General features: G+C 40.8%; 1 protein-coding gene across 1 annotated transcript; it reads left to right on the forward strand.

Annotated features, from left to right (window-relative positions):
• Positions 1 to 647: 647 nt before the first annotated feature.
• LOC108877565 (casein kinase I) lies at positions 648 to 10,953 on the forward strand. The gene is made up of 11 exons (XM_018667643.2): positions 648 to 902; positions 3,589 to 3,679; positions 3,915 to 4,025; positions 4,366 to 4,514; positions 5,187 to 5,415; positions 6,646 to 6,816; positions 7,054 to 7,202; positions 7,367 to 7,562; positions 7,692 to 7,831; positions 8,845 to 8,912; positions 9,017 to 10,953. Exons 2-10 carry the CDS (start codon positions 3,604 to 3,606, stop codon positions 8,875 to 8,877), a joined length of 1,254 nt encoding a protein of 417 aa, XP_018523159.1. The 5' UTR covers positions 648 to 902; positions 3,589 to 3,603; the 3' UTR covers positions 8,878 to 8,912; positions 9,017 to 10,953.
• Positions 10,954 to 11,087: the final 134 nt, after the last annotated feature.

An 11,087-nucleotide genomic window follows, 5' to 3' on the forward strand; every position in this document is an offset into this window, starting at 1 on the left:
ATGAGTATGACAAAGAAAGTACATTAAATTGGCATGACTGTTCATAGACTGGGCCACAACAAAACAAGCCAGCATGTCCATCTGTCACCCTCTCATTACCATCCACAAACCAATCCTATTTAACACCCACGTCATCCTGCTGTAAGCCACTGCTTACTGTATGAAATTATTTCCCTTCTCTGATGCAACTGTGAGCTGTCATTGTGTTAAGTGGGTACCGTTGCCCATAGAAACATTATTGTAGAACAATAATTTGGAGAGATGAAAGTGCTGATTTAAAAGATTTCTAAAGACAAGATCACTCTCAAATTTCTGCTGAATCTATATGTTCTTAGCCTCAAACTTAGTCACACAGAAGATGCAAGTGTGTACAGTCAGCTTCCTGAGTAGTGGAAAAGTGAGATTTTGCCAGGACTTCATGTGATAGATATTAACCACAAGGGGTAAAAACTATTATTATATTTACTGACATTACAACATATGTTTGTTACTGTATTATATTGTCACTTTGCAAACACAGCATTATAACTCAAAAGTGACAAAAAAAAGAAAAAAATAATTCGTGAATGGTCAAATTTCTGGAGGAAGGAGCGGCTAGGTGTGACGTTTTTCTTTAATGACTGTACCCTGACAGCCAGAGAATGACATCATCGACGCTGTGAACGGGCGCGTTGTTAAATAACGAGAGGGGGAGACAGACTCGAGTGGAGAACGGCCGCTCGTGCTGCTGGAGCTTCTCAGGGACCATCAACAGGGAGTGCAACCGACGACAGAGCTTAGAGCTGGGGGTATGAAAGCTGCCAGAATCCGCTCCCATCCTCTTCTGCCCAAGCCCCTATCCGACTGACAACCATCGGATCAGAACCTCCACCGAAACAGCTCTCGGACGAACCCAATATCGGGTGAGTGCTGGGTCGGGGAACCAGGGAAACCAAGGGGGAAAAGGGGCCTGATTCGGCCGAACTAGAGTCTTGTATTCACGGCTTACGGGAGAGGGAGAGGGGGAGGGGGTGAGTAGTTAGAATGGCTATCTACACAGGCTAGTCTAGTACATACATGGGTGCGGTTGTAAGAATAAAGCAAAAATTTGGCCAAGTAAGATATAACCACACATTTCCAGCTTACTGTAATTTCGTAAATATTCTTGGTGCAGTACGTATTACGGTTCGGTTAACGTATTTCTACTAGCTTACTCTTAGCAGCTAACAGTTCACTAACGTTAATGCGTGCAGGTGATATTTCTTTTACTAACATTATTACCGTCTGTATATTATACAATTAGGCCTTCTTAAACATTATATCGTTAAAATATTTAATGAAATGTATTCGTATAGGTAGTATTGTGCTTTAGTAACGTTACACAATTGACTGATTTCTCACCTAATTGCTACCAGGAAAGAAAATACAACCTGACACCCACTAATACCGTTAAAAAACACACAATTAAACTATAATTTTAAAAGTTCCAGTTATATATAAATGTATTCATTTAGTGTCGAGTCTCTAACACACGAGTTGATCGTGGAGTGACAGCTGCCTGAGTGTGAGAGGCGTAGCAGTGCTCAGTTTTTCATGTGATTGTGAAATCTTCTGGGTTGGAGTCTCTGACACTTTTTTTTTCCTTTTTAAAGTGGACTTATTTTGTTACTTCCATACAGGGCGCTTTCTACTCAAGTGGGTCTTATTAATTTGAGGAAATTTCTAAATTATTTCACACTTGGGACATCCCGTCTCCACAACTGCTGCTAAGACTCCCCCAGCCTAGCAGTTCATGTACTGTAGCGTCCACTGTAACCAATCCACGGTCCTGTAGAGCGATTACTACCATAATAGCACATGGTGTTTTTTCCAGTGGAGTGTGACAGGCTAATTCCACTTGCTCCTCTTCACACAAGCCATTTGTGCTACATCAAATAATGCATTCTGTACATTGCTGCTAAATTTTTACCATATGTGAATTTGCAATACTAAACTCACCCCTGTTAAGCTTTTTAGATCAAACACATAAGTACATATGCAACTGAAAACCTCTTTAAACATGCAGTGAAAGCACTGTGTGGTATACAATTGTGTATCACAGTCTATGTACCAAGTAATTAATCAATGGCAATTACTGTATAGCCTTGTGATTAATGTTACTCCCTAAATCGGGTCCCATGCTGCAGCATATGAGACACCCTCTTGGTGTAATGAAACCTAACCCTTTCTTAACCCAAATCCATCTGCCTCCATCACATCTACTATGGCAGGCTGTTCTCTCATCAGCTAGGATTGACAGGGAGGTGTAGGGCCTACTTTTACAGTATGTTGGAATCCTTTAACAAGGCTCAGATGATCCAAGTTGCTAGTGCAGATATAACTGTTGAAGTCATCTAGAACAGTCTGAATTTTTTATTCTACTGTTTACAATCTAGCAAAGTAACTACTCTAATATTGTGATAAAGGAGGTTTGGATGGAAGCAGACTGAATACAGAAGACTAGTTCTGCAGAACTGATGGCATGACCACAAAATTGACGTTGTCTGAGAATGCTTTGTTTTGCGATTTCTCTGAGCTGTCATGAGACTATTTTGTGTTTTCTATAGAGAGTATAGATTGAGGCCACTCAGAGTGCAATGTAAAGATGATATGGTCTGTTTCATATATTGCCCTGTTAAATTGTCAGTTGGGCACGTGACATGATAAGCTCAGAGCCTGACTAGAAGGGTTATTTAGAACAAGGGTCCACTGTTACTATATAGGGCTCAGTTTGTTTACATGGTGTTCCCAAATTGCTGGTTAGGAAGCTAATCTCTTTGATAAATGCGCTGATGCCTTCTCTGCAGCACTTAGCTTTCTGAAGTTCATTGCACAGAATTGTCTGAGGGTCCTGACACAGATAGAGCCAGCCAGTGCTCCACGACTGCTCACGCCTTCCCTCCCTTGGCAGTGCCAGTACAGAACAGTGGAGAGCTTAGTCTTGCTTTTGCAGTGGCTGCACAATGTGGCGTGGTAGAGCGAGCGCTAAATAAATGATGATCCTGCTCCAGCAGCACGTGCAATTCAGCTCAGAAGATGTACTTCATTTCCTTGTGCGTGTGCGCCAAGTCCTAGCACTGTTGCAGTGGTTGATTCTGATCCAGTCCTTTTCCAAGTGGCAGCTGGCATTTCCGTGTTGTCCCTATTTTTCAGTATTTCTTTCTCCTCCTTTCCCTGTGTTTACTGATCCCAGTGCAACCACCTCCCCCTCCCATCTACCCAACATATCTAATCGTGAATTTCTGGAGGCCAGACAGCTGTTTGCTGATCAGCTAGCCCTTCTTAGGTTACATTCTCACACAAACACATGGTCAGTTCGGCATGTCTGGCATTGATGATCATCATGTGAGCAGCTGACCGGCTCTTGAGGATATCTTCCCTCATTCTACCACTCGGGAAAGTTTGGGAAATAGTCCTATGTTATATTCAGTTGAGTTTTACAGTACCTGATTCTATACTGTTTCAGAGTCCGTGGTGAGAGAAGAAAGAGGTGCAGCACAGACGAGTTGGCCTGGTGTCATGTGTTGTTTACCTTCTTCTAACCATATCTGTGTTATCTGTTGGTGACAGTGACGACTTGCAACCATGGAGCTGAGAGTGGGGAACAAGTACCGGCTCGGGCGAAAGATAGGGAGTGGTTCTTTTGGAGACATTTACCTTGGTAAGTGGAAACGGATAGAGTTTTTTGCTTTATGCATGCCTTAACCAACTTTCCATTTGTTTCCTATGTTACGGTTCTTTCCACATTAGTTGCTGGACCGTCTCTTTTCATACTGTACCATTCATTTCCCCCTTTATCTGGGCACTGAATCTGATTTTCCTTCATATTCATCCATTACTGGCCTGTTACTTGTGAAATTTTTATCTTTATTTTTATTTTTTGTGTCCTCCTACAGGTGCCAACATTGCCACCGGTGAGGAGGTAGCCATCAAGCTTGAATGTGTAAAGACCAAACACCCACAATTGCATATTGAAAGCAAGTTCTACAAGATGATGCAAGGAGGAGGTAAGAAGTGAATACAGCTTTGACATGCTTGGCAAGATTTTTCAACGCATTCCATATCAAAAGTTTTTGACAGGCAGTGTTCTAGATGCAGATACCCTACTAAGCCTTCAGGAAATATGTACAGTGAATTCTTTTAACAAAGAAGTGTCTGAAGGACTGTTATCTTAAATTTTAGCAATGTAATTCTATTGTAAGGAAGCCTACACATATGAGTGAAGGTTTTTCCAGGGAATTGTTATCTTGTATAAAATTCACTATGATTTGTAAATGCAAATAATATAAATTTTAGGTGTGCCAGTAATAACAGGTTAAATAAACTTTATGCTGATTGTGTCTCTAGTGGGTATTCCATCAATTAAGTGGTGTGGTGCAGAGGGAGACTACAACGTGATGGTAATGGAGCTGCTCGGTCCTAGTCTGGAGGATCTTTTCAACTTTTGCTCCCGGAAGTTCAGCTTAAAGACTGTCCTGCTTTTGGCAGACCAGATGGTATGTTCTGTCTCTAATTTAGACCATTTCAGTCCCCTCAGTTAAGATACAACTCTGTGAAACCATTCTGCTTACGAGCAGAACACTAGGTTACGTGCATGACCTAAATGACTTTTATTTGTTGATGCACATTCTATATAAAAACATTGCACATGATTCCCCGAGGCATTTTAAAAGTTTATAGATGTTTGGGTCTCCACTGCTCTCGTGCATCCACAGTACTTTAGAATTCTGGCCTCTGCTTAGACTGTGCTGGCCCAGATATTTCATTTCATGGAAAGCTCTCTCAAGCACAACTCATCTCACCTTTTGTTCTAAGTGCAGCCAAGTTGCTGTGTCAGTCCTCCATATGGGTGTTTGACTCTCCACTTATAGCATGGGGTCATCACCCTCTTCTGTCCTGTCTTCATATATCCTGTTGTCCTCCCTTGTCCTCCTTTTATGCCTTGGTTTGCTGAAGGTATTGATGTATTGAGTGCACCCACTACTGCTCAGTGAGCTTGGGAAAGTGCTGGCTTTTCAGCTTGTAAAATGTGATAATGTGACCTTGTGGCCATGCATTCATGTCACTATGACAATCGTCAACATATCCTTTCTGTGTACAAAAATAATTTGTGTTGTGCTGCTGAACCTGACTATTTGGTCACTCTTTCTCTCACCTGTGCTCTTCAGATTAGCCGCATCGAGTACATCCACTCCAAGAATTTCATCCATCGGGATGTGAAACCTGACAACTTCTTAATGGGACTTGGCAAGAAGGGTAACCTGGTGTACATCATTGACTTTGGCCTAGCCAAAAAGTACCGTGATGCCCGCACACACCAGCACATCCCTTACAGGGAGAACAAGAACCTGACTGGCACGGCACGCTACGCCTCCATCAACACACATCTTGGAATTGGTAAGACACCATTGGATCATGCAGACAAACCTGATTTTAATGACCTTTTTTTTGATAAAGGCTCTTCTGTGTGTTGGGTATCAAGAGTTGGTGTGAGATAAGTTTCTTGTTTTGCTTGTTCTGTTATTACCCCTCGTGATCAAACCCCTATCAGACTTGTTGTGATTCATCTTTGTTTACATTCTGTGTGTAACTGCTAGGGCAGAGAGGTTCACGTGTCTAAAAGTGTGGATAATCCTGACTAAAGCAGACAGAAATACAGCAGCATACTATGTGTCCAGTCCTGGGCTTTTATTATTCAGCCAAATGGAATGAAATCATGACATTTACAACTATTTGTTAGTTCAATAAAAAATTGTGAGTAGAACACTTAAAAGCCACGTTTTATTTTACTGATAAGATTGTTCATAATGGTGTGGTCCTAATGATGGACAGCCCAAATCGAGTGTATTCTGCTTTGACAGCTGTCTGTAAACACCATGTTAAATGTGATTCATCAGAGGTGGCTTATGATGATGTCTCCCTCTACGTGACACTCATCCCCGGCTTGGAGATGTAATGCACTGTGCTTTGTGCCAGATTTTACCTGTCATCAGTTGTCTTTGCAGTCAAATTTGATCGTCTCAGTGGTTTTAAATTTGGAGTTCTTACTTGTACTCATCAGTTTTTTAAAAATGATCGCTTGGAATCTATCACTCTAGTACTATTCTGTCTGATTTTGGATGTGCCTCCAGTGTTCTTGTTTATACACACCATATCAGATCATTTAGAGGATGTGCATACAAGAGAAAGAAAAAATGAAAAGGAAAAAAGAAGGAAATGCCATCTGGGATAGAAAACAGCCCTGTTGTGGTGTTGTCATTTCAGAGACATTCTGCAGAGCATTTTTACATGGCTAACCATTTGAACACACCCTGTATCTCTTTACAGTGTATTCACTGTGAAGTTATTTATCTCTGTAGTTATCATTGAGTTTGAGTTAGATAGCAACTTGAGGGACAACTGTGCTTCAGTTGTCCTATTGGTGACTATTAATTGTGTCGATTATAAACCACTATAACCTGTGACTTCCTGTAATTCTTTTATGACTAATGTGATCAAAGAACTCAGTAGTTTTCTATCCTAAAACCATAAATTGGGCTTGGGCAAAGAGTGCTTTGTTATAGCACAAAGCAAACATCTCTCAGCTTTTTCACTCATTCTGTACACTCTCATGCTTTCTGTCCACAGAGCAGTCCAGACGTGATGACCTGGAGTCTCTCGGCTATGTCCTCATGTACTTCAACCTGGGTTCCCTCCCCTGGCAGGGTCTCAAGGCTGCGACCAAGAGACAGAAGTATGAACGAATCAGCGAGAAGAAAATGTCCACACCCATCGAGGTTCTTTGCAAAGGATACCCTTGTAAGTGATGTTTCTGTCTTGGCTCTGTTGGAACAGCAACATGCCCGTAGTTGTGGAATTATCTGCAGCTGCAGTATTTGGTTTCCTGAGTATAGAATTGAACCCTAACAATGCAAATATCACCTAATCGCATAGACAAAGGTCACCCATTCACGATGTTGTGTTGTGCTTGTTGCTAGTTTTAGGTGTAATCTGAGTTTCTCCTCATTACTGTTTCTCTTACTTGTTCTCCCACAGCTGAGTTCTCCACATACCTGAATTTTTGCCGTTCACTTCGTTTTGATGACAAGCCAGACTACTCCTACCTACGACAGCTCTTCAGGAATCTTTTCCACCGACAGGGATTCTCCTACGATTATGTCTTTGACTGGAACATGCTCAAATTTGTAAGTTAATGACAAGTGATTCTAACTGAAGCATTGTGTTTGTTTTGGTGCCTACTTGCCATTAACTTTATCATCACAGTGCTCAAAGAGCTTGCTGTCAGATAATTTAAAGCATTTTTCTTAAATTGGTAAAAAGCTTTAATATGGCTGTTGCCATCTATCAGGGTGCCAGTCGGACAGCTGAGGATGGGGATCGGGAGAGGAGGACAGGAGATGAGAGGGATGAGCGGATCGGAGGAGCCCCCAGGGGGTCTGCATCACGAGGCCTCCCTCCTGGTCCAAACCCTGGAGCTCCCAACAGAGTCAGGAACGGGCCAGAGCAGGGCATCTCTAACCCTGCCTCACGGGTCCAGCAGTCTGGTGAGTTTTCTCTTAAATTGCTCAAGTCTCAAACTCCTACTCCTACTAAAAGACATAGTGGGAGTTTTTTCTTCTTCTTGAAAATCTGCATAGATTGTGGTCACTTCTCATTTTCACGCATCATTTCAGGGAACACGTCACCACGTGCAATTTCTCGTGCAGAGAGGGAGAGGAAGGTGAGCATGCGGCTCCACCGAGGAGCTCCTGCCAACGTATCATCCTCGGACCTCACAGCCCGCCACGACCAATCCCGAATTTCCACATCACAGGTTAGAAAACCCTCACAGCTCCTTTGGTCTGCCAGGTGACACGTAGAAAAAAACATTTTACACACACAGCGGAACATCTACAAAAAACTGTTGAGTGAATCACCGCTCCTCAAGCCCATAGGTCAGAACTCCAGTTATCGCTTTGAGTGATGTGACTCAGCAGCAGTTATAAAGTTTGACTAACAGCAACTGAGTAGTGTGTGATATAGACTGAAGTAACAAGCAACAGTTAACACAGCATTGCCTTTTTCAGCTTGGTGCAGTATTAAATTTCAGGCAGACTTAATACGGAGTTAAATTTAAGACATGAACTCTGAGCTACAATGTTTTGATGTGAAAATGTTTGGATAATATGAACGTAGACATAAAGGGATAGTTCTGAGTTAGCACCCAGCCCTTCTTTCACCCACAATTTGTGTGGTACAAAGCTGGTGGTAAAATAACAGGAATTCTTGTAATAAAATTGAAACCAATTCAACAGCACCACAAACTAAGGCCTCAAAAATTACCCTAAAATTAAGTTGTACATACAGCACAGTACTTGTATATTTTAAAGAAAAATGTTTTTGTTGTTTAGTTTGTGCTCCAGTACATGGCTTTTGAAGGCTTTACTACTTTTGAAGTAATGACGACATTAAGCACACCAGTGGATCTGTAAGACCATGGCTCATTTCCAAATCAGTACAGCACACTTTGGATAATGGATCTAGGTAATACAACAAAAATCTCAAAATTCTTAAGACTCAGTAATCTGGAGTATTATTGGACATGACTGGTCTACTTCTAAGGCCTATTTCTCACTGTTCATCAGTGGATTACACTTCTGAAACAATCTATAGTATTTGTGGTTCTTTATTAAAGCTGTCAGAGCAATGTTTGCAAGACAAAGATTGTCCCAGGAATTGGCTATTTGTATGTATGGATCTGTGTGAAATTGCCTCTAATAATATGCTGTGAGAGAGAACTAAGCTGCAAATTCTTTCTTTTGAGTCTAATTCTTGTTTGTTTTGCAGGTCAGCGTGCCATTTGAGCACATGGGGAAGTAGAAGTCTTTGGCTCTGCATGCACGTGAAACTGACAGGTGAGTTCTGTTTGACTTATTTATTCACAAACTGACAACAAAAATACACTTCTCACAAATATGTTGCCTGTCTCTAAAGACTAACAATCCACTTGTTGTTGCAGGGCTGCAACGTATATTCATATTCTCCAGTTTATTTTCCTTTATTTTTTACCTTGTCTTATTACAAGATGATTGCCAATGGACACATGGATCTTTGCAAAAGGACTGTACAAATTTTAAAGGACCCAGGGGAAGCACATGACAGCATCCAACATGTGCTCTTTCATGAACCCTCTTTTACAGAGCCCTGGATCACCACAATACAGAAAGCAAATGAATGACAGTGCTACACCATTGTTAATCCATGGTTGCTCATACCTGTTCCCCTTTTCCTCGAAGCATTCCCCCAATACCTTCTGTCTGACAAATGTGAAAGAACTGTTGGCAACAAAGAAGCAAAAAGGTATCAGGGACACACGCATGTTTCTCGTCAAAGGTCAACTTTGTGATTGATATAGGTTTTAGTAAGGATTTATCTTTTTCAGTTTTAACACAGCAAAAACAACTTTGCAGTGAATATCGTTTCTTTTATCCTTTTATGAGGACATCTTAAATTAGAGCTTGTTAGGAGTTTCCTTTCTTTGCATTTTTGACAGAAGTAACAGCTAAAAGAAGAAGAGGTGGGTGGGGAGAGAAGATTGGTGAGAGGGTAGTGGGCAGAAAGAAAGGCAACTTTTGAAAAAGTTAAAGTAAGTGATGTTTTAGCTGTTGTAGATTAATGTTTCTGGTGAAGTAGCAATTGGTCCTTGCTTGCCCTTCATCCATCCACCTTGTAATGATATACTGTCCCTCAAAACTCAGCCACCAAAATCTCCACCACCCCTTATTTTTGCCTGTTTTGAATTGCGTGTTTTCTTTGGTTTTAACATAAGTGGGGTAAGGTGAAGAATGACCATAGATATTGCAAAGACACACTCCCAAGTCTTGAGGGAAGCTCCTCAGGAAATTCTCAGTGTATTTGACCAGAGACCATAGCTGCCCATTTTTGGCTAACAAATAGTGGCTGCAATTTTTATGATAGTTCTTAATGTTACCTTTTTTATTCTTTTGTTATTGGAAGTTTTAGGGGAGTGGGCAGGCTCTGATAGGGATGTCATTTGGGGGATGGGGCATCAAATGATTTTTTTTTTTTTTTTAATGTTTACTCCACTGTAAATATTTTTTTTATTTTGATGTAAAGCCAAAATGTGGTTATTTGTTTTAAGATGTAAAGTAGAAAATGCAAACTAATGACAAAAATAGGGGCTGGGTTCAGAAGTTTAGGTATTTAAAGTACTAAATTGTGGGATGGGCTACTGTTGCTTTGCCAGCTGGGTCATCCAACATTTTGTGTGTGTGTGTGTGTGTGTGTGTATGTTTGTGTGTGTGTTTGAGAGACAAAATTGATACAGTGAATCCCTGCTAATACAAGACTCATTTTGTCTTTGTTTGAATGCAGATTGTTTTTATCTTTGTTCTCTCTACTATTTATGTTAAACTATTGCTATTTGTTGGATGTAACTCTGTTCTTTATTCTCTTATTCTTGTCTCATTTCATCCTCCTGTAACTTATTAGAATTACTTTCTTCAGTTTTTTTCTTTTTTTGGCTATCCCTTTGTTCTTCTGTTATGCTTCAAAGGTTGTCTGTCCACCTCATGTAATACATAGGGCTTTCAATATTCCCTCTGCAAAAATGATCCACTAATAGTTTGATGTCACCTTTGGATTTTAACCTCCAGCAACCTTGATGATGTCATTCAGAAGAAAACATAGCTGATGCAATTGCAGGGATGTGTAAATAGCGGTTTACTGTGTGTAATTACCTTTGTACAGGCCACCATGACCCAGTGGCATTGGAACTTTTGGGTTGGGGATGATATTGAATAATCTGAGGCAATGGGGGGATTTCACTTTATGTATTGTGTACTGATAGCTTGTACAGTTCTTTAACACACTTTATTTACAACAGTATTTGTGTATATTTTATGAAGTAATAAAAATGAATAACGTTGCTCACAAGTTTTTGCTGACCCTTTTCTTATTCATCTTTTGCCTTAAAACTGGTGTTTGTAATCAGGGGTTTGAGCCTAACAGCGTATGTTCTGCACTGTAGCCTGTTCAAAGTTACATCATGTTCAGTGGCAAAGACCCTG

This window comes from Lates calcarifer, linkage group LG11 (assembly GCF_001640805.2).
Source record: "Lates calcarifer isolate ASB-BC8 linkage group LG11, TLL_Latcal_v3, whole genome shotgun sequence".
Classification (NCBI taxonomy): domain Eukaryota; kingdom Metazoa; phylum Chordata; class Actinopteri; family Centropomidae; genus Lates; species Lates calcarifer.

What these genes read in the sequence shown, in the direction of transcription:
- LOC108877565 (XM_018667643.2), top strand. Translation starts at nt 3,604, where the DNA reads ATGGAGCTGAGAGTGGGGAACAAGTACCGGCTCGGGCGAAAGATAGGG. An exon ending in CAACACACATCTTGGAATTG is followed by an intron (nt 5,416 to 6,645) that starts GTAAGACACCAT and finishes TTCTGTCCACAG; the next exon opens with AGCAGTCCAGACGTGATGAC. An exon ending in ACTGGAACATGCTCAAATTT is followed by an intron (nt 7,203 to 7,366) that starts GTAAGTTAATGA and finishes GCCATCTATCAG; the next exon opens with GGTGCCAGTCGGACAGCTGA.